Raw genomic sequence first — 23,762 nt, 5'->3', positions numbered from 1 at the left:
TGTAGCACCACATTTCGAAAGCTTCTATTCTCTTCTTGTCCAAACTATTTATACATGTACGCCAAAGCAACTAAAATAAAAATTGGTATACTGCTGTTTAGTGACCTAATGATTTTGTGATGTTTACTGCCATTAGGAGGAAAAATTTGGATGTGATTAATGTCATTGGCATTATTTCCATGACATCTGTTGTCTACAAATAAATTTCATTCATCTCACTGCTTTAGCGATTTATAAGCATTCAAAGTGGCTTTTCTACTTCATTCTTACAATGTCTTATATATTGTTATTTGTAGAGTTGAGTAATTAAGTTATTTTCATAACAACATTGGGGATTTTATAATTCTAGTTGGAAATTAAATTTAAACTCTTGGTTACAGACTCTCCTCGGAACTATTTTGGTACACATTCCCTGACTTTTTTAATTCTAGGTGTTAGCTACCCTTTTTCCAGAATTGTTTGTTTTTTATGTGAAAACAGGAATTACTTGATTTATTTTTTTCAGTAACTTTAAGAAGTCAGGCTGTGTGTCATTCTGTCTACGTTTAGATGATGTATAAGCTTGAAGATATTCAGAGTGTGTTTAAATTTTACAAAAGCTGTTTGTGATGCACTTACTTGAATGCAGTTAGCAGAAATAGTCATATATAACAATTATCATTTTCTGCAACTATAATTTTGCTGACTAATGAAACATTGAATCTCAAATTTTCAGTCGAGAGATCAGGGTTCTTAGAGGAGCATCATATTTGCGAGGAATCCATTGTGCGTTCATGGTGTTCACGGAAAGAACATCTCTCTATATCACCCTTGTAGCCTACACACTACTCGGACATTCAGTTACTGCTGAAAAGGTATGTGCAATTTGAAGTGAAATTATAGTATTGCAGATATTCTAAGAGCAATTAGTGATATTCTGTTTGTCTTCAGGTATTCTCACTGGCTCAGTTTTTCAACGCCCTGCAGTTGTGCATGGCTATCTGTTATCCATCAGCTGTGCAATTTTCAGCTGAAGCAAAAGTATCTATTCGAAGGTTAGAGGTGAGTTTACCATCTTATCAAATTGTAAACAACAGGAATAAATTCACATAGAGGATTTGTCTCTCTCCTCCTTCCCCTTGGCTCCTCTCTCCTCTCCACCGCTTTCTTGCCCCCACCCCCTTTGTGTGTGTGTGTTTGTGTGTGTGTTTGTGTGTGTGTTTGTGTGTGTGTTTGTGTGTGTGTTTGTGTGTGTGTGTTTGTGTGTGTGTGTTTGTTTGTGTGTGTGTGTTTGTGTGTGTGTGTTTGTGTGTGTGTGTTTGTGTGTGTGTGTGTTTGTGTGTGTGTGTTTGTGTGTGTGTGTGTGTGTGTGTGTGTTTGTGTGTGTGTGTGTGTGTGTGTGTTTGTGTGTGTGTGTGTGTTTGTGTGTGTGTGTGTGTTTGTGTGTGTGTGTGTGTTTGTGTGTGTGTGTGTGTTTGTGTGTGTGTGTGTGTGTTTGTGTGTGTGTGTGTGTGTTTGTGTGTGTGTGTGTGTGTGTTTGTGTGTGTGTGTGTGTGTGTTTGTGTGTGTGTGTGTGTGTGTTTGTGTGTGTGTGTGTGTGTGTTTGTGTGTGTGTGTGTGTGTGTGTGTTTGTGTGTGTGTGTGTGTGTGTGTGTGTGTTTGTGTGTGTGTGTGTGTGTTTGTGTGTGTGTGTGTGTTTGTGTGTGTGTGTGTGTGTGTGTTTGTGTGTGTTTGTGTGTGTGTTTGTGTGTGTTTGTGTGTGTGTGTGTGTTTGTGTGTGTGTGTGTGTTTGTTTGTGTTTGTGTGTTTGTTTGTGTTTGTGTGTTTGTTTGTGTTTGTGTGTTTGTTTGTGTTTGTGTGTTTGTTTGTGTTTGTGTGTTTGTTTGTGTGTTTGTTTGTGTTTGTTTGTGTTTGTGTGTTTGTTTGTGTTTGTTTGTGTTTGTGTGTTTGTTTGTGTTTGTTTGTGTTTGTGTGTTTGTTTGTGTTTGTTTGTGTTTGTGTGTTTGTTTGTGTTTGTGTGTTTGTTTGTGTTTGTGTGTTTGTTTGTGTTTGTGTGTTTGTTTGTGTTTGTGTGTTTGTTTGTGTTTGTGTGTTTGTTTGTGTGTGTTTGTGTGTGTGTGTTTGTGTTTGTGTGTGTGTGTGTTTGTTTGTGTTTGTTTGTGTTTGTGTGTGTGTGTGTGTGTGTTTGTTTGTGTTTGTGTGTGTGTGTGGAGTCATTTTTATTTCTTATTTGCAGGCATTTCTAATGCAAGAGGAACATGTGCCAAGGGTTATAAATGGCCCAGCAGAGGAAAAGGGTACACACGAAAATGGTCTTGTGATGAAAGGAGTGTGTGCAAAGTGGGCTCCTGGCTCAATATCAGAGACCTTATCAAGTATAAATTTACATGTGAAACCAGGGAAGCTGTGTGCTGTTATTGGTCCAGTTGGAGCAGGAAAGGTATGTTTTGATAGCAAACTTGTTCCTTTGGTAATTGTGCCTGTGTATATCATTATTAATGGGGCTTCTGATGCTGCTGTTGCAAGGGCTGCAATTCTGCTACTCAGGATTTTAACTGTTCTGTCCCTTTGATTTCATCTTTGCTTTCTGTAGGAACATTCTATCACTAAAGCACAAATACTGGTTGTCTCTTTGTGGTAACAAGCTTGGGGAGATCAAACCCATCCTTGTGGTTTGGGTAACTTTCTCTTTTATAACTCATGAATAATTTCAGCTGTACTATGAATTGGGCACTGTCTTTTAAGCCATTTTCATCTATTATGTGGTGGCCGTATACCTCTTAGTAATTATTGTAACAAGCAACTGATGGTATGCCACTTTGTAACAGTGTCAGTTCTTTTAATCCTTTCCATTTTAACATATTTGTCACCTCAATTATCAGAAGTTACAGTAGACACATCAGACTGTAGAACATGTTCTACTATTTAATTGCAATAGCAGCATGAGTACTCAAATTTAATTTTTGATTATGGACTACTGTGGTCTTTAAAATCATTTACCAGCCAGAATATTAAGTGTTGGTTGTACTAATTGTTTGTTTAACCTCTCCTCTATGTTGATTGCTTTTTAACTAGCATTTCAGGTCTAAATCATTAGTCCTTACAGTTTTACCTAACAATTAAAAATGTCTAGGCTCCAGTGCATCACCTAACTCCATGAACCAGTGAGTGCCTTACTCAGAAAGTGTCTTTGATTCAGGCATATACAGTGTCAGCTGTTCTGTGGCTCAAAGTTAAAGTAGTATGTGCATGTATCAAAAAGAGGGGAAACAGTTTGTGACTCTAATGTGGGCAAATACATGAATTATGTGATGCATGCTCATTTAAAAAGTTTTATATTGAGTGCACTGTCATCGGTCAAAAACAGTTAGAATGCAAACACACACATGATTATTTAATTTTAATTTGGAATTGAACATGATTTTCACACTGTGGTACATACATAAAATGTTTTGGAAGACATGGACTATCAATGGAAACTATTAAATACCAAAAACTCTTAATAAATGACATCTCCTGTACACTATGAGCTGTGCTACAAATGTGTATTTGCCAAAACTAGTTTTTTTGCTTATAACCAATCAGTGGCATCTGATACAGAGGAACAAACTACTGTATGTGCATACATTTCTACAAAATGATAAAATATCGTAAATAGTAGTAATATAAGTCTAATTTAGGTGTCCGGAAGCAAAATGCAGTGAGTGCACCAGAACACTTTTTCAGAAAACACAAAAAACTTCTTACTTCATATGCCAGATATTCAAAATTCCTTTTCATCATAGATTTATGCTTACCTAAGGAGTATATTTCTGACAATCCCTGAAACATTCGGCTTTTATTTTACTAGTTATTACCTAAAATAATTTGGATTCAGAGTTTTGCCTCTGTTCCCAGGGATCTACAGAGTTATGCTTCTGTAGAGATAGATGTGCATATATTATCATTAAATAAAAATAAAAACACCTTAATACTGTTACAAAAAATTTAATAACTAAAACGGAATGTGATTACAAAGTATGTGGCATTAAACAATAGTTTAAAGGTAGTTAATATGTCACAAGCTTTCAAGTCCTATTCTGTCCCCTCTAAATTACGCTGGCAACTCATTGTCCTCTGGCTGAATTTCAAAGTCTGAAACTTCATCTGCATTGTTCCCAGTTGTCTGACAATGGATTACATTCTCGTAGAAAGCAAGATTTTCATTTTCTTCCCAAGTGTGCCTGAAATGCTTTTTTAGCAGGAAATCGATATCCCTCATATTAGCTTCCTTTAAGGCTATTCCAATTCTGGTAATATTTGACTCCAGTGATGAGTAGGCTCTGCATTGTCTGCATATCCCTCTTCCTTCACCAGCGTCTATTCTATAAGCCACTTCCTCTTACTAGTGTGTTTCTTTGTTTACTTCTGGTGGTCACAACCCACTTTACAGGGTCAAATCTGAAGTGCCATTGACCAGGTGGTTTAATGACATCAGCAAGTGCACCCTTCCAACACAGATTGTTGACATCTACTCCTAATTCCAAAACTGTTCAGTGATCCTAAAACACTTCATTGTACTCATTTGGGGAGGTAATTGTGACTTTGTCTGTAAGTACCATCTACAGACTCTTTGTGCTCTCACTGTTGATATGCCAGAAAAAAAATACTTCAATCAGATACCGTTTGCCCCATCTGAAAGCAGTAAACCAAACTCAGCAACTGCATGTGTTCCAAAAGATGTTTAGTAGTGTTCTTGGCATATCTACAGTGAGAGCACAAAGAGTCTGTAGATGGTACTTACAGTTACATACGAGTTTTTCAGATATATTTTTGTATCTGATTAGAATATCAGTTTTGCTTCCCCAGCAACCAACTGTTGCTCAGTGAGCATCAGTTTAGAACAACAAATAAAGCAATTAACCCAAACAACTGGACATGAGGTGAAGAAACAAGAATTGACAACAGAACTTGCTTTACACAAAGCTAAGAGAAATGGTTTTTACGATATACTTATATGATATACTTATATTATATACTTATAATTATAAACTCATTCTGTTTAATTTTGTCTGCAGCTTTATAAAAGGCCTGATGTTATCTCCTTATATCCTGCATTGATACTCTTGCACACTGGTATACTGATGAAGCTGTGTGCTTGCAGTGGGGGCGAACTGGAAACCCACTGGCAGAACATCTACCCGAGAACAGTACTAATAGGGAGAAAGCTGGGATAATGCACTAAAAAAAATCACGTACTGTACCTAGTTTTCCTAAATAATTGATTATAAAATCAGTGATGCACTGTTCATTCAAGGGAATTTTTCCTGGCTGCAGCCATATGAAATGACCATAATTTGTTGACATAAACCCAAAACATCTCAGTGTAACTTACTGTTTACGGAAATGTTGGTAATGAAGTTCTTATTGTTTCCTTGCAGTGAAATAGCACAAAATACTAGGGTATTGGACTAAATGTTACCTTATACGTTTTGCTTTGTTCCTCTTCCAGTCGGAAGTATTTGGAGATTTTTTACTGCCTTTTTCTTTTGGAACTGATGGTACATGTCTTCCATCAGCAATATCCATGACTACGGAGGAAATGATAAAGCACTCTTTATAATTTATCCAAACAGTAATAGCACAAACACCCTCCATGCACACACAAACAAGCCAAGCTATGAAAAACATACCAATATGGCTAGGTAACAGTTGATGTGCTACTGTTATTTTGTTTCACATTAGTTTGCAGTAGGGACAACTTGACAAACTGCCATCCATAGGCTCAAAAGTGAAGTTTATAAAGTAATAAGTGGGGAAGGCTGTATTATTCGCACAAAATACATAATGTGTAGAAAGTGAGTTTTGCGTCGTCAAACCTTTTTAATAATGGCGCGTGCTGAGAATACTCAAAGTTTTGGTTCTTTATCATACAATGAATTCACTCAGTTTTGCTTTGCCACCAGAAGTGGAAAGACAGAGTTTTGCATCTGTAGACGGTTTTCTAGGTACATTTTATGGCAGCAGAAGAAACCTGTTTTATTCATGTTTTAAGAGCATAATTGATAGATTGCAGCACAGAGAACAAAATGGTGGCACCAGCTCATTTTTGAGAAAAAGTGGATTTACAGCAGTTTGCATCTGGACATCTTACTTACATGATGCACTTCTGTACCAATGATGCACTTCTGTACCAATGATGCACTTCTGTACCAATGATGCACTTCTGTACCAATGATGCACTTCTGTACCAATGATGCACTTCTGTACCAATGATGCACTTCTGTACCAATGATGCACTTCTGTACCAATGATGCACTTGTCATTTAATATGGCAGGATCTGAAGTTATGTTCTGCAACATAGTACATAGCTTGTCATGTATGTTTTAGCTGTCAAACTTCAAACAGTGACAATACTTGATAATCAGTCTTTGTCGGTCCATTATGGCCTGGGGACATTGGCTGGTACATATTTCTTAATTCAAGAAACTTTACCAACCGCCGTATGTTTTCATTTATTTTATATCTCAAATGCTACCAGTTTTGTTAACTCAATATTGCCATCTTCAGGCCCCATACGGTATTATCATATTAAATAATGCCATAAAACTGGAATCTTAAATCCAATCATTATGCAACAGATTCCCATTCACAGGAATCTGTTGCATAATGATTGGATTTAAGATTCCAGTTTTATGGTACCATTCAATAAGGTTAAAACGATAATAGTGTATGGGGCCTGAAGATGGCAATATTGAGTTGCCAAAATTGGTAGCAATCGAGATACAAAATAAAATAAATGAAAACATATGGCTGTTGGTAAAGTTTTTTGAACCAAGAAATTCTTGATAATGTTGTACATAACTGTCATATAGATTAAACTTAGGATTGACAAGTCAAGGAGTGTACATCACCTGTCTTTCATTGTTTATAAGATCATATTTCTATTCGTCTGTTACCTGCATTCATATAATCATGTAAATCACAAATTTTGACAACCAGTGTGTGAAGATAGAATATATAAAAAGGTATAAGACTGGAAAATAGTCTGATACCATATCAAATTAAACAATTATACTTGCAGGAAATAGACTCCAAACACAAATTATTTGGTTAAAACACTCTTGAAATTTTGTATATACATCTTACTCTGTAACTATTTGTTAATTAAGTACGTTGTCTGGTTGTTTTGTCTTGTGTGTGTATATTTAAATTTCTCCTGAAATATTTAATAATCTGTCTTTTCCTGCTTTGTGGAGAATGATGATTCTGTTAACTAAATTAGCATAATGTTTTGTTTTCCCTTAAATGAGCATTGAATGTTGAGGAATTGGCTTCACTAACATTAATATGTTCTCTAAACGTTATCTCAAAGGTTCTCCCTGTTTACCCAACATGAACTCCATCACAATCGCTACATGTTACTTCATACACCACTCCCCCCAGGGGGTCCACAACTCTGTTGTGGATACGTGCGTGGTGAGCACGGGGCCCCGAGCTAGTGCAATTCTCCTTCCTTTCCGGGCTGCCCTACCCTCCTTCCCCATCCCCAATCCTCCCCTCCCCCCCTTACCACCCCTTCACACTCCCTCTTCTTGGAAGAAATGTATCGAGCCTTCGTCAGGAGATGGACGTTTGAACGCTCCAGGAACCTGTTTCCTTTGTTTTTATCCATTCTCACACTTTCTTCCTCTGTTGGTCTTTCCCTACGTTCCCTCTTCTCCTTGCTTTCATGCCTCATTCTCCTTTGCCTATTCTTCTCTTCTTCTTTTCCGTGTCTTATTCTCTGCTTCGGCGTTTGAGATTCTTTCTTCTCTTCCTCTCTTCCTTTTTATTTCTATTCTTCTTTCCTCCCTGTGTGTGTCTGAAGGCCGACCCACACGTTTTCCTGCGTAGCCGGTGTCGGAGTAACGCGTAATTCCCCGCGCTGGGTGACAAGTAAGGCATGCACATATGCCCTGGTAAAGGCCAGACCAGGGAGGGGTGATTGCCTGAGCTGTTACCTTCCGAACGTGCCGATTGGTCCCTCCATCCATTTCTCGGGAAGTGTGACCTGAGGTGTGGACAATCACCTAAGGTGGGAGTGATATCTGAGAGGGCCCCCCACAATGGAGTAGTGTGCCATTGCAGATGCTGGCAATCATGGGGGATTCATCTGCAATGGATTTTTCTTATTCTTCCCTGTCTTCTGCCCAAAAAAAGAAAGCTAGATGAAACTCCTGTTCAAAAATTCTACCACCAGCACTGAAGTTTCTTGTTGTCATAAGATCTGATGGTCACGATTTCTCAACAGTCAACCCTTTCGTCATTCAGAAGGGTGTAGATGCGATTGCAGGACCAGTGAAATCTTGTACTCGGTTGCGCAATGGTACCTTGCTGTTGGAGACAAAGAGCAGCTTCCATGCCCAAAAATTACTTCGAGCCACTCTCTTACACACAATTCCTGTATGGGTGGAGGCCCACCGCACCTTGAATTCATCGCGTGGCATGGTGTATACCAGGTCACTCGGTGGACTAAGTAATGAGGAGATTCTGTCTTTCCCCTCTGATCAGGGAGTGATGGCCATCCATCGGGTCATGAAAAGGGTCGACAAGGACCTCATACAGACCCGAACCATATTCCTGACATTCGACAATGTGAAATTGCCTTCACGAATTAAAGCGGGTTACCAGTGTCAGACATTTCCAGGGGCAGATGTGGACTCCAACCACAATCTATTGGTTATGAACTGTAGATTAAAACTGAAGAAACTGCAAAAAGGTGGGAATTTAAGGAAATGGGACTTGGATAAACTGAAAGAACCAGAGGTTGTACAGAGTTTCAGGGAGAGCATAAGGGAACAATTGACAGGAATGGGGAGAGAAGTACAGTATAAGAAGAATGGGTAGCTCTGAGGGATGAAATAGTGAAGGCAACAGAGGATCAAGTCGGTAAAAAGATGACTAGTAGAACTCCTTGGGTAACAGAAGAAATATTGAACTTAATTGATGAAAGGAGAAAATATAAAAATGCAGTAAATGAAGCAGGCAAAAAGGAATACACACGTCTCAAAAATGAGATCAACAGGAAGTGCAAAATGGCTAAGCAGGGATGGCTGGAGGACAAATGTAAGGATGTAGAGACATATCTCACTAGGGGTAAGATAGATACTGCCTACAGGAAAATTAGAGAGACCTTTGGAGAAAAGAGGACCACTTGTATGAATATTAAGAGCTCATGTGGAAACCCAGTTCTAAGCAAAGAAGGGAAAGCAGATAGGTGGAAGGAGTATATAGAGGGTCTATACAAGGGTGATGTACTTGAGGATAATATTATGGAAATGGAAGAGGATGTAGAGGAAGATGAAATGGGAGATAAGAGAGATGAATACACTAAGCAGATTCAGAAGGATGTGGGTTGCAGTAAGTACTGGGAGATGAAGAAGCTTGCACAGGATAGGGTAGCATGAAGAGCTGCATCAAACCAGTCTCAGGACTGAAGACCACAACAACAACAACCAGTGTCAGCGGTTTAATCATACACGCCAGTCTTGTTCAAGGGCGGATAAATGCGTTACCTGTGGCAGGGACGCCCATGAGGTTGACTGTCCACCTCTGTCCCCTCGTTGCATCAACGGTATGGGCGACCATGCTGCCTCCTCCCATGACTGCCCAGTCTACAAAGATGAGGAAAGTATACAGGAAATTGGAATGAAAGAGAAGGCGTTGACCTCGGCTGCTCGCAAGTTATTCAATAGCAGAAAGCCCACTGTGCTTCCGGCAGGGAATACAGTACCCTTCTTGCCTCTCCTCAGCCTACCGGGGAGGTAGCTACACAGACATCTGATCTAACTTTTAGCGAGTCAGTCGTCAGATCGGCCAGTACAGAGATTGCCCGATCATCGTGTCCTCTTCCTCCCACCAACCCTAAGGTCCCAACATAATCATCTGCTACTGCTAAGACCAGGACCTCTAAATCCGATGCTCCGACCTTCAAAACAGAACCGACAAGTGAAGATTCCTTGCGTACCCGAACTTCACAGCCATTAACTGTTCTTTTGACAAAACGTAATTCTTCAAAGAAGGCTCTTTACCATCTCTGCCGAGGCGCGTTTCTTCTCCTGCGCCACCCAGTGGTTGCCATCCCCAGCCATCTTCAGTTCGCCAGGCCGCACCGCTGGTAGCCGATCATCTGGCCTTTCACCGGTGGAGCAAGCTGCCCCTCTTGACCAGCTCAGGTGGTGTGGTGGTGGTTAGTGTTTAACGTCCTGTCGATAACGAGGTCATTAGAGACGGAGCGCAAGCTCGGGTTAGGGAAGGATTGGGAAGGAAATTGGCCGTGTCCTTTCAAAGGAACCATCCCGGCATTTGCCTTAAACGATTTAGGGAAATCATGGAAAACCTAAATCAGGATGGCTGGAGACGGGATTGAACCGTCGTCCTTCCGAATGCGAGTCCAGTGTGCTAACCACTGCGCCACCTCGCTCGGTAAGGTGACAGACGCAACTGTTGAGGTGTTGGACCATGACTCACCACCTATTGATTGCAGCAGCGCTCCCTCAAAGCCAGGCCCTCAGTGGCCATAGAGGTGATCCTTCCTTGTTTCTTCTTTTTCTTTTCGTTTTCCTAATGGCACTTCTTCAATGGAATATTTGCGGCATTCGGTCCAACCGAGAGGAACTAAAATTGCTCCTTCAAATGCACTGCCCGTTTGTCATAGGTCTCAAAGAAATGAAGTTACACCCATGCGATCATATTGACATGGCACACTATACCTCCATGCGTTTTGACCCACCCCCTGTGGCAGATATTCCGGCACGTGGAGGGGTCATGTTGCTGGTTCGGGGTGATGACTACTAATCCAATCACATTGCACACAGATCTGCAGGCAGTTGCCATCCAAATTACTCTCCCCCCTTTCACATTTTCCATTTGTACTGTTTACACTTCACCATCGTCTGCCTTTACTAGGGCAGACATCATAAAACTGACTGCTCAGCTTCCTACACCGTTTTTGTTGATTGGAGACTTCAATGTCCACCATCCCCTTTGCGGCCCCCCAGCATCCTGCCTGAAAGGCTCCCTCTTCGCAGACCTTTTCAACCACTTTAATACAGTCTGCTTAAATATTGGTCCATCTACCTTCCTGTTGGACGCAACGCATACCTATTCCCACTTGGACCTCTCAATATCCACTATCCAACTTGAATGTCGGTGGTATGCTCTGTCTGACACATACTCGAGCGACCATTTCCCCAGCGTAATCCATCTCCTGCATCACACCTCCTCTCCACGATCCACTAGCTGGAGCTGGCCAGTGTGGCTGTGCGGTTCTAGGCGCTTCAGTTTGGAACCATGTGACTGCTACGGTCGCAGGCTCGAATCCTGCCTCGGGTATGGATGTGCGTGATGTCCTTAGGTTATATTAAAAACAAAGATTCCAAGACTTACCAAGCGGGAAAGCGCCGGCAGACAGGCACATGAACAAAACACACAAACACACACACAGAATTACGAGCTTTCGCAACTGGCAGTTGCTTCGTCAGGAAGGAAGGAAGGAGAGGGAAAAATGAAAGGGTGTGGGTTTTAAGGGAGAGGGTAAGGAGTCATTCCAATCCCGGGAGCGGAAAGACTTCCCTTAGGGGAAAAAAAGGACAGGTGTACACACACACACACACACACACACACACACACACACACACACACACACACCCCATGGGATATGTGTGTGTGTGTGTGTGTGTGAGTGTACACCTGTCCTTTTTTTCCCCTAAGGGAAGTCTTTCCGCTCCCGGGATTGGAATGACTCCTTACCCTCTCCCTTAAAACCCACACCCTTTCATTTTTCCCTCTCCTTCCTTCCTTCCTTCCTGACGAAGCAACTGCCAGTTGCGAAAGCTCGTAATTCTGTGTGTGTGTGTTTGTCTGTTTTGTTCATGTGCCTGTCTGCCGGCGCTTTCCCGCTTGGTAAGTCTTGGAATCTTTGTTTTTAATATATTTTTCCCATGTGGAAGTTTCTTTCTGTTTTATTTACATGTCCTTAGGTTAGTTAGGTTTAAGTAGTTCCAAGATCTAGGGGACTGGTGACCACAGATGTTAAGTCCCATAGTGCTCAGAGCCATTTGAACCAATTTTTTTTTTTTTTTAAACTGGGTTGTCACAATACGCCAGTCACTACTCTTGATGAACTGTGGTATCGTGTTGAAGCTGCATGGGCAGCTGTACCTGTACACGCTAACCAAGCTCTGTTTGACTCAATGCCCAGGCGTATCAAGGTCATTATTATGGCCAGATGTGGTTGTTCTGGATACTGATTTCTCAGGATCTATTCACCCAAATTGCCTGAAAATGTAATCATATGTCAGTTCTAGTACAATATAATTTTCCAGTGAATACCCGTTTATCATCTGCAATTCTTGTTCGTGTAGCAGTTTTAATGGCCAGTAGTGTAGTTTAAAGCTGAAGAAAAGGAGATATGTCGCTACTGCTTTCGTGGTCTGGAATTGGGAGTCTGCTGAAGTTTCTTTGGAAAAGAACGTGTAGGTATTGGGACCACATCGTAGTATGACTGGAAATTGGGCTTGGCGTGGGAGGACGTCACACACATCGATGCCCGATACAGGATTTGAACCTGCGACCGTAGCAGCAGCGCGGTTCCGGACTGTAGTGCCTAGAACCGCTCGGTTACAGCGGCCGGCAGAGTATCTCTTAGAGTGATTCAGGAGGAAAGCAGTACGGGACACGAGAAGTGCTACAAGACGCTTGAAGCCCTCTTTGGAACAGGGGAGTATCTAATGGTGTAATTGTGCGGAGTATTAGTTAATGACGTCCATGTTTCATTGCAGACCATAGTTTTCTCCCATCATGTGAAAGGAATTCGACGAACTGGGAGTATGGAGGTGTTCAGGGTACATGTGGGTTCTGTTTTGTCAGATGCCTTTTGCCAGGAGAATGGGGTGCCCCAGGTCTCCTTTTTGAGTGTTGCCCTTTTTGCCATAGCTATCAATCCAATAATGGATTGCCTTCCAGCTGACATTTCAGGCTCCCAGTTTGTCGACAACTTTACGATCTACTGCAGTGCTCAGAGAACGTGTCTCCTGGAGCGATGTCTTCAGCATTGTCTATACCATCTATGTTCCTGGAGTTTGTTTTTCTGGCGAGAAAACTGTCTGTATGAACTTCTGGCATTAGAAACAGTTTCTTCCACCATCCTTATATCTCGGTCTCATTGCTCTCCCATTCATGGACCCCCCAGGGGGCTCGCGGTCCTTTCGTGAGTACGTGCGTGGCGAGCACGGGGCCCCGAGCTATTGCAGCCTTCCTTCTTTTTCCGGGCTGCATTTCCTTTCCCTTCCCCTCCTTTCCTGTCCTTCATCCTTCCCTCCGACCTCTCCTCTCCCTCTCTTGGTGTCCCTACTTATGGTGTCCTTCCTTATGTTGGCCCTGCTATTCTCCTGGTTCTGTTGACCTTGCAATTCGGCCTTGTTCTGTAATTCCTTCATCCTTTTGGTATTCTCTGGTCCCCTCTGGGGTTTGACCTCCATCACTAAATTTTCTTCCGTAGTGTGAGCCATTTGGGGAAGAGCACCTTACCTAGTGTCTCCGGCGTGTGCCATCATCATTGATTCCATCGTTTCCTTTACGTCGTTGTTTGACGCTAGGGTCCATAGCCAGCACGGTAGCCAGCCCGTGTGGTGGGGTCGCTATGTACCCTTTTGGTTGAGCCCCCTGAAAACACAGGGATCACACGTCTGATACCTGAGCTGTGACCTCCTCATGTAAGCCTAGGAGTGGTTGCTTGTCGTCCTGGAGCATCGGAACTCCCAGCAATGGCCGCCGTGCCAGACGGCCCTTGCTGTGGCTGGGTGGCGCCCATGAGGAGAGCCCCTGATCGGAGTGGGTGGTATCAGGGCGGACACTATGCTCATGAAACGCATAAGAGTCCACAACTCTGGCCGTTCTCCGGCCGTCTCTTTGACTGGAAAAGATTCTTCACGTGCTGCTTCCTCTGCCCCTTCCACCTTCCCTTCCGTGGCTACCCCCTGGGAGGAGGGCCAGGCTCGTCGGCTGGGGGCGAAACCTTTCCCTCGCTATCTGGTTTGCGCCAGAACTGATGGGGATACTTTTACTCATACGAAACCTATGTTTTTTGTTGAACACATCGAAGACAAGTTTGGCGAGGTGGATTCTATCAGCAAGATGCGGTCTGGGTCGCTGTTGATTAAAACCGCTTCAGCTACCCAGTCTGCAGCTCTCCGTGCCTGTACCCATCTTGGTACGATTCCTGTGTCAATTACCCCACACCAGTCCTTGAACATGGTGCAAGGTGTAATTTTCCATAGAGACCTCCTCCTTCAATCTGATGAGGAACTTCGGGACAATCTAAGCCGGCGGGGGGTTCACTTTGTTCGGCGGGTTCAGAGGGGTCCGAAGGACAACCGCGTTGACACTGGTGCCTTTATCTTGGCCTTTGAAGGGGACACCCTCCCTGAGAAGGTCAAGATTATGGTCTATCGGTGTGACGTGAAGCCATACATCCCACCACCTATGCGATGTTTCAAGTGTTTGCGTTTTGGCCACATGTCTTCGCGCTGTTCGCAGGCCCCCCTCTGTGGTGACTGTGGACATCCGTTCCATGAGGGAAGTTCCTGTGTTCCCCCTCCTGTGTGCGTAAATTGTCGTGGAAATCATTCTTCACGGTCACTGGATTGCCCAGTGTATCAGAAAGAGAAAAAGATACAGGAGTATAAGACTCTTGATCGTCTCACCTATACCGAGGCCCGTAAAAAGTATACACGCCTTCATCCAGTGACCCTGACAACTAATTATGCTTCAGCAGTATCTTCACCCCCTCCTCCTCATTCCTTACCCCAGTCCCAAACCCCTTTCCTCCGCCCTCCCCCTGCGGTTCCCACACCATCCCCCCCGGGCACCGCTTCCTCTCCCCGGCTGGAGAAGTGTCCTGCTTCTTCGGCGTCTGCCGGTCATGGGCGCCCCTCGCGGGATCCCCCTTCCCGGCACCTTCCAGGCCAAAGGTCTGCTGCCACGCGGCCACCACGAGAACCACGGTCTGCGGGCCCTCAGATCGCCCGCTCTCTTTCTGTTCCCGATCTTGCTGTGGCTGGCTCCATTTTGTTGCACAGCCCTCCACGATCCCAAACAGAAAGAAAGAAGAAGCACAAGTCCCGGGACAAGGAGTCTCTGGTATCGCCAGAGGTCTCGTCCCCATCTTCACAACCTAACTCTGACCTGTTATTCATGGATGTCGCCCCCTCCTTGTCGGTGATGGGTGGTGACCCACCGGCATGACTGACATTAGCCTGTTCACCCCCCAATTGACTCATCGTTCTTTGGCTATCCAGTGGAACTGTAATGGCTATTATCGTCACCTACCGGAGTTGCAATCCCTTCTTTCGTTTTACTCTGCGGCTTGTGTGGTTCTACAAGAAACTCATTTTACTGGTGGTCACTCACCAACCCTCCGTGGCTTCCGTGCTTTCTGTCGAAATCGGGTCGGCCCCCTACGGGCGTCTGGTGGAGTTTGCACGTTGGTCCGAACGGACATTGCCAGCACGTGGATTCCTCTCCAAACTACATTGGAAGCAGTTGCTGTTAGGATCCACCTGGACTCTGGAGTCACAATTTGCAATCTGTATCTCCCTCCTGACAGAACTCCTACACCTGCCTCCTTAAGTGCCCTCCTTCAGCAACTTCCTCCTCCCTTCCTTATACTTGGCGATTTTAATGCACATCATCCCTTGTGGGGCAGTGCATTTCCATCTAGTCGGGGTCATCTCATTGACCAGTTTATTACCGACCACGACTTGTGCCTTCTTAACGATGGCTCCCCAACCCATTTCAGTGCCGGTCATGGTAGCTTTTCTGCCATTGATCTTTCTCTCTCTTCTCCCTCCCTCCTCCCTTCCCTAAAATGGTCACCGCACGACGACCTTTGCGATAGTGACCACTTCCCGTTGATTCTCTCGCTCCCTTCCCGCTCCCCCATGGACAGATCACCTCGTTGGTCCTTCCAACGTGCCAATTGGCCTCTGTATACTGCACAGGTCGTTTTTTCTCCCTCATTGTCGGATGGTATTGATGATGTCATACGTGACATGTCTGACGCGATTGTTCACGCTGCTGGCCTTGCTATCCCGCGCTCATCTGGACCATTTCGCCGCCGGCAGGTCCCTTGGTGGAGTTCCGACATTGCCGTTGCCATCCGTGATCGCCGTCGAGCTTTGCAACACCTTAAGAGGCATCCATCCGTTGCCAATCTTATTACCTTTAAACGCCTTCGCGCAAGGGCCCGTTACTTAATCAAACGGAGCAAACGGATGTGTTGGGAACGCTTTGTTTCTTCCCTCGGTTCTGCTGTCCCTCTGTCGCGGGTATGGGCTACACTTCGCTCTCTCCAAGGTTGCCATCGGCAGTCTACCCTCCCGGGTCTTCACCTCCCGGATGGCCTTTGCACGGACCCGTTGATTCTCGCGGAACACCTTGCGACCCATTTTGCAACAGCGTCGGCATCAGCATCAGCCTCCTATCCGGCTGCTTTCCTTCCCCAGAAACAGCGGGCCGAAGCTTCCGCCTTATGTTTTACCCCCAGCCAGTCAGAATCATACAACGACGCTTTTACTGAATGGGAACTTCTTTCCGCACTCTCCTCTTCTCATGATACGGCCCCTGGCCCAGACTTCATTCATAACCAACTGCTTCGACATCTCAGTGCTCCACAACAGCGACATCTTCTCCGGGTATTTAACCGTATTTGGCTCCAGGGTGACTTCCCTTCTCAATGGAGGGATAGCATCGTGGTTCCCGTCATTAAGCCCGGTAAGAACCCCCTGTTCGTCGACAGCTATCGGCCAATTAGTCTGACGAACGTTGTTTGTAAGTTACTTGAACGGATGGTAGCCCGTCGGCTCACTTGGGTCCTCGAATCTCGGCGTCTGTTGTCCCCTTACCAGTGTGGCTTCCGAGAGGGACGGTCTCCGATCGATCATTTACTTCGCTTGGAATCCGCAGTTCGGCAGGCCTTTTCCCAGCGCCGCCATTTGGTTGCTGTATTTTTCGACCTTCGCAAGGCCTATGATACGGCTTGGCGCCATCATATTTTACTTACACTTCATGAGTGGGGTCTTCGGGGCCCACTCCCGATTTTTATCCGCCAGTTCTTGTTTCATCGTTCGTTTAGGGTTAGGGTTGGTACAGTTTTAAGTTCTCCGCGAACCCAGGAGAATGGCATCCCTCAGGGTTCCGTATTGAGTGTACTTCTGTTCCTCATTGCTATAGATGGACTTGTGGCCTCCGTCGGTCCTTTGGTCACTCCTGCTCTGTATGTGGATGATTTCTGCATTTGGGTTAGTTCCTCTTCGATGGCCGCTGCAGAGCGTCAGCTCCAGGGTGCTATACGGCGTGCCTCTGCATGGACCATCTCACACGGATTTCAGTTTTCTCCTTTAAAATCGCGAGTGGTCCACTTTTGCCGCCGTGTGACAGTCCACCCCAATCCAGAGCTCTATCTCAATGCACAACGATTACCTGTGGTCCCACAGTTTCGTTTCCTTGGCCTTCTTTTCGACAACAAGCTCACTTGGCTGCCTCATATCAGACGCCTGAAGATAGGATGTTTCCGTAAACTAAATGTCCTTCGCTTCCTTGCCCACACCTCTTGGGGTGCTGACCGTTCCACTCTCCTCCACCTTTATCGGGCCTTAGTGTTGTCTCGCTTGGACTATGGTTGTCAAGTTTACGGTTCAGCTGCCCCTTCTACATTGCACCTCTTGGATCCGGTCCACCATCGTGGTATCCGTTTGGCCATCGGTGCCTTCCCGACTAGCCCTGTAGATAGTCTCCTGGTTGAGGCTGGGATCCCCCCCCTTTCCGTTCGGCGCTCCCAGCTTCTGGTTTCGTATGCAATCGCTGTCCGTTCCTCTCCCACTCATCCTTCCTATTCTATCCTGTTCCCTGCCCAAGGAAGTCGCCCACCTGACTCCCGCCCTCGGGCGGGTTTACCGGTTGGGCTCCGCCTAGCGTCTCTTCGCCGTGATTTTCAGCTTCCTTCCTTTTCCTGTATCTCACGTTCCCTCCCCAACACACCTCCTTGGTTAGTTCCTCGGCCCCGAGTTCGGATGGATCTCTGCCAAGGTCCGAAAGATTCCGTTCCCCCGATGGTGTTCCGTTGTTTTTTCCGCCGCATTTTATCTGAGTTTCGGGATGCTGTTGTGTTTTACACTGATGGCTCTAAATCTGCTGATCGTGTGGGCTATGCCTTCACCTCCTCTGTAGGCATGGAAAATCATCTCCTGCCAAATGCATGTGGGGTGTTCACTGCGGAATTGATGGCGGTCTCCCGGGCCCTGGCCTTTATTAAACAGTCCAAGCTCAATCGCGTTTTGTTATGTACAGACTCAATGAGTGGCCTTCAGGCACTTGACCAGTGTTTCTCCCGTCATCCCTTGGTCTCCTCCATCCATGACCATCTCGCTGATCTCCACCATGCTGCTTGCTCTGTTAGCTTCCTTTGGGTCCCTGGCCATGTGGGCATCCAAGGAAATGAGCTTGCTGATCGTTTGGCTGGGGGAGCAGTCACTTACCCCCCATTCCCTGTCACCCCTCCTGTGGCGGATTTACGGCTTCATCTCAAATCCCACTTTGCGCAATCATGGGCCACATCCTGGGAGGCTACCTCCTTGTCTAATAAACTTCGTGCGATTAAGGTGACACCTGTCCCATGGCGTTCTTCCTTACGCCTCTCGCGAAAGGACTCAACCACCCTCTGTCGTCTTCGCATCGGCCATACCAGGCTGACCCATGGTTTTCTTTTGCGTGGTGAGCCACCCCCACTTTGTGGTTGTGGAGCTTTCCAGTCAGTGGCCCACATTTTGGTGGAATGCCCCCTTCTTTTAGCTCTGCGTACTAAGTACAGACTTCCCTGCACTTTACCCTTAATATTAGCAGACGATTCCCGGATGGTTGAACTGGTTCTCAGTTTCCTCCGTGAAAGTGGTTTTTATTCTCAGTTTTAAGGATTTTCATCTCCCTCTGGAGTAGGGGCAGGGCGGTGAGGGTTGGGATGTCTCCCACTGTAGGCTGTGCTTGGAGATTCCTGACTCCCCTCCCTGGCCATGTTCTATCTTTTTTCCCTTTTACTGTTTTTATCGCCTTTTAGGTTTGTTTAATCCCTTTTACAATCCGCCCTTTTACACTCTGGCGGTTGAACGCTTTTAAATAGCATGTGGTCTTGCTTGTACTGCTTCACAGGTGGGATATTTCCTCTCTTGAGTTTGCCCATTTACTGACTTCCCTCCTTGTGTTTTTATCATTGACGACACAACTGCACTTTTTTTTTTTAGCCTTTTACTTTTTACCTTTATCGTTTTTGACTCTTCTGAGCTGTCCCTCTGTCGGAACTGACCGTCTTTGTAACAAGGGACTGATGACCTTGCTGTTTGGTCCCTTCAACCCCAATCAACCAACCAACCAACCATTCATGGAGACAGCAAAATTTTTAGGTCTTACATTTGACAGGAACTGTTGCTGGTCTCCACATGTCTTACTTGGCTGCTCGTTGTACTCGTTCCCTAAATTTCCTCAGTGTTTTCAGCAGTACGTCATGGGGAGTGGATCGAATGGTCCTGCTTCGCTTATATCGGTCCATTGTCCAATCAAAGCTGGATTATGGGAGCTTTGTCTACTCTTCTGCCCTGCTGTCTATCTTACGCCGTCTAAACTCTATCCACCATCAGGGGTTACATCTGGCGACTGGAGCATTCTACAACAGCCCTGTTGAGTCTGTATGCCGAAACTGCCGAATTACCGCTAAACTACTGGTGCAATATGTTGCTTTGTCGGTACGCCTGCTGACTGATGTCAATGCCCAACCACCCATCATATTTCTCCTTCTTTGACAACTCTCTCGACCACCAATATGGGCTGTATGCCTCTGCCCTGTTACCTCCTGGAGTTCGCTTTCGTCGCCTGCTTCAGCAACTTGATTTTATCCTCCCTACGACTTTTCGAGTGAGTGAGAGTTCGACGCCACCTTGGCTCCAGACATAGGTTCGCGTTCACCTTGAACTTGGCTCGCTCCCAAAGGAGAGGACTGCGGATTCCATATACCGCTTGGGGTTTGTCGAACTTCATTCGAGGCTCGCTAATAATGTCATTATTTTCACAGATGGCTCCGAGACTACTGCTGGCGTTGGATGTGCCTTTGTCGTTGGAGGTAATACCTTCCAATACCAGCTCCTTGACGAGTGTTCAAACTTTACAGCTGAGCTTTTTGCTCTCTCTCAAGCTGTTCAGTAAATCCGCCGCCATTGTCATTCTCCCTGTGCCATCTGCTCTGATTCTTTGAGCGCCATTCAGAGACTCTGCGACCCATATTCGGACCACCCTCTCGTGCAACGAATTCAGTGGTCCCTTCAGTCGCTATCAGATACCAGCGCTCGTGACCCTTTTTTTTTTTTTTAGATTCCTGGCCACGTGCCTGGGAATGAAGCTGCTGATCAAGCTGCGGCCAAGGCTGCTGTCCTCCTGCCTCGGACAGCTTCCTTTTCTGTCCCGTCAACTGTTGTTAGTGGGGTTCTTTGTCGGCGTGTTTCACCATTGTAGCATGTGGCTTGGTCCTCTCTCCATGAAAATAAGCTTAGGTTGATCAAACCGATCCAGGGGGCTTGGACGGCTTCCTCACGCCCTTCCTGGGAGAGGTCATTTTGGCCAGGCTGCAGATTGGGCATGGCTAATTTAGCCACCGCTACCTGTTGTCCGGTGACCCCGCCCCGCAGTCCCCCTGTGGTCATCCATTGACGGTGCGCCACGTCTTATTGTCCTGTCCCCGTTTTATTCACTCTTGTGTTCTCCTGTGTCTGCCGTCTACCTTACAGGAACTTTTAGCTGATGACACTCGAGCAGCTGCTCGTGTCCTTAGTTTTATTGCATTGATGGACTTGTCCAAAAAGATCTAACTCTTTTATTTTGTTTCTATGTGTCTTTGTAAGTACTTTCTGATGATGCCAACTTGTGTTTTTCTATACTATTAGTGCACTAACGTTTGTGACTGGGTGCTAATGACCTTAGTAGTTGAGCGCCCTAAAAAAATATTCATACACCACTGACATGTTAAATATTTGGCTATTAGCTATTATCAGTACTGTTTATATGTTTGGCTATAACTATTATCAGTACTGTTTATAAGGCATGGTCTTACATTGTTGTCTGGCCTGAAGTCAATATGAAGTCTAGTTTTTCAAAACAAATGACTTACTTCATCAAAAAAGTGACCTCCGTATGGTAAGATTGTAAACTTATCTTTTTCTGCTTGTATGCTCATTTATAATGTAATCTTATTCCTAGTCTTGGAATTCTTTCTGATTCTTGTGTATAGTTTCATAACTAGTTCTGGGTCATAACCATTGTGAAATACTACCGTCCCCAGTGTGTGTAATTCGGCATTAATAGTCGCCTTGCTTAAAGGATATTTGATTAACCTGTCAATTGCTGAGTGGAAATAAAATACTTCATGGGACTTTGGATAGCAAGAACTGCTGTGAATTATGCTGTCAGATGTAGTAGGTGTGTCTCTCTTCCTCTTTTAATTTTCAGATCCAGAAAGTTAATACTCCCATTACCTTCATATACTATGGTGAAGATGATGGTCTAATGTAACTGATAGTCACTGGTAACACACATCGGCTACATAAAGAGTGCCATCAAACAAGACTAATGTGTCTTCTACGTAATGTTGATAGTATATGACTTTCTTATTTAGGGGTGCACAAAGTAACATACAGTGATCATGGTAAATTTTATGTTGGACAAACAGAGAGAACCTTTGAAACAAGGTTCAGAGAACATACTTGCAATCTTACATGTTTTGCATATTATATCATCAGATGCCAACTGTCAAAAATTGTGATTAACATATTTATACGAATGCATGTCACAGACATGTGTAAATATGGTCTTAGAAACAGAGACAGGTAATATAGACTGTTCGACTTATCATTTCCGTCTTTATATGACTATTTCATCAAACCTGTAACATAAATGACAAAGTGAGTAGTATTTTGTAGAACATACTTTAGAGCCTGTCGTATTACCTAACAAGCAATGTAATTGGTGTAGGAGTGTCTAATGTGAGAAGAATTACTTTACTAATGCATATGTACAGCTATCATTTGGAAGAAATCGATGCTCGTGCAGCTGTTTGTTCCTCTGTATCAGATTCCACTGATGGTGGGTTATAAACCTGAAAACCAGTTTTTGAAAATAAAACATTTGTTGTGAAGCTCATGGTGTATAGATAATGTCATTTAATAAATATCTGAAAGCTGTGAAGCATCAAGCATTCAAGATTTTTATGCCAAAAAAATGCATAACAGTAATACATGAGAAACTAAAAAACCTTAATCTTATTTCATGAGGTTTATTAAAAACATCTATTGTAATGCCATTTCTCTTCTCATGATAGCCTCAGTTACGTACTCTGAGTTCCATAAATTACATATGAATGTTGTTGTTGTACATATTTACCTTCATAAACAGCAACAAATTGTTTTAAATATTATGTATATTGTTAAGATTTTCTCCAGTGAACTGAGTTTGCTGTAGTAAGGAGCTATAAATTAAATTTGTTCTTTTTTGTTTTATTAAACTTCTGAATCAATAATAACTTTCAGTTATTCTGTATAAATAAGCTCTAATAATTTTATTCTAGAGCTCTCTGCTTCATGCAGTTCTCGGCGAACTTCCAATTACTGGCGGTTCAATAAGTGCTGATGAGAAGATTTCATATGCTTCCCAAGATCCATGGTTGTTTGTTGGGTCTGTACGGCAAAATATTTTGTTTGGACAACCATATGATTCAAAAAAGTATCGTGAAGTCATTAGGGCGTGTGCACTTACAAGAGATTTTGAACTTTTTCCCTACGGTGATAAAACAGTTGTTGGAGAAAGAGGTGTAGCTCTGAGCGGTGGTCAGAGAGCAAGAATAAACCTTGCACGGTGAGTTATTATGGTTTAATTTTGAAATTGTGTTAATTAGTTGTAAAACTATTACAGTGTGGTGGGTTTAAGTAGCTTTGTAATTTTGGTAAACCTGTTTAACACACTTGTATTTTTAGTATTTTCTTTTGTTTCACAAGGATTAAATGCAGTATCCTCCTCCTCCTCCTCCTCATCCTCCTCCTCCAACCACCACCACCACCACCACCTTCTACTCCCATGCAATTGCAGGTTAAAGTTGCATGTGAGGTATGTCACCTTTATGATTAACCCAATATACATATATAATGCTGATTGTTTGCCAATAACAGATCTTTGGTGTTCCATAAAAATGTTGTATTGAATCCAAACGCATTATTACGCATTTCGAGCGTGGCCCATGTAAGCTAGCTAGCTAGCTAGCTAGCTCTCTCCATCCATCCATCCATCCATCCATCCATCCATCCATTGTCCTTATTAAACAGTGACCAGTCCAAGTTATTAAGAAGCAGTATTTTTGAAGATTAGAGAGGAACAAAGATGACAAACTTTCAAGTTTACTTAACTTGTCATGTTGAGATAGATAGGAATCTGATACTTGAAGCTGAAAATCTAACATAGTCCTGATGGTTGGTTTGAACTAAATAAATTATAAGATTGTTGTTTTAGAATTTTTTATGTAAATATATTTTCCACTGCTTTTCTCACATTTTAGTATATCATACAATATTTTAATTTTTCACGTTAACCATAATTACATTGTTCCCACCTATTATACAAAAATACATTCGATAGATCAGAGGCAATCTTAAGATTCTCTCACTCTGCAGAAGTA

The 23,762-nt window shown here is 44.0% G+C and overlaps 1 protein-coding gene across 1 annotated transcript in view; it reads left to right on the top strand.

The window, feature by feature from the left end:
• LOC126335577 (ATP-binding cassette sub-family C member 4-like) overlaps positions 1 to 23,762 on the top strand; it is a 295,393-nt gene that overhangs the window by 177,980 nt on the left and 93,651 nt on the right. The window contains exons 7-10 of the mRNA XM_049999008.1: positions 716 to 854; positions 931 to 1,041; positions 2,216 to 2,419; positions 22,662 to 22,948. Of these exons, the coding sequence (XP_049854965.1) occupies positions 716 to 854; positions 931 to 1,041; positions 2,216 to 2,419; positions 22,662 to 22,948 (741 nt within the window). The remainder of the gene's footprint in view (positions 1 to 715; positions 855 to 930; positions 1,042 to 2,215; positions 2,420 to 22,661; positions 22,949 to 23,762) is intronic.

Source organism: Schistocerca gregaria, chromosome 2 (genome assembly GCF_023897955.1).
Source record: "Schistocerca gregaria isolate iqSchGreg1 chromosome 2, iqSchGreg1.2, whole genome shotgun sequence".
NCBI classification, from domain to species: domain Eukaryota; kingdom Metazoa; phylum Arthropoda; class Insecta; order Orthoptera; family Acrididae; genus Schistocerca; species Schistocerca gregaria.
The sequence above is the reverse complement of the archived record's forward strand: the minus strand, read 5'-3'. Positions and strand labels throughout refer to the sequence as shown.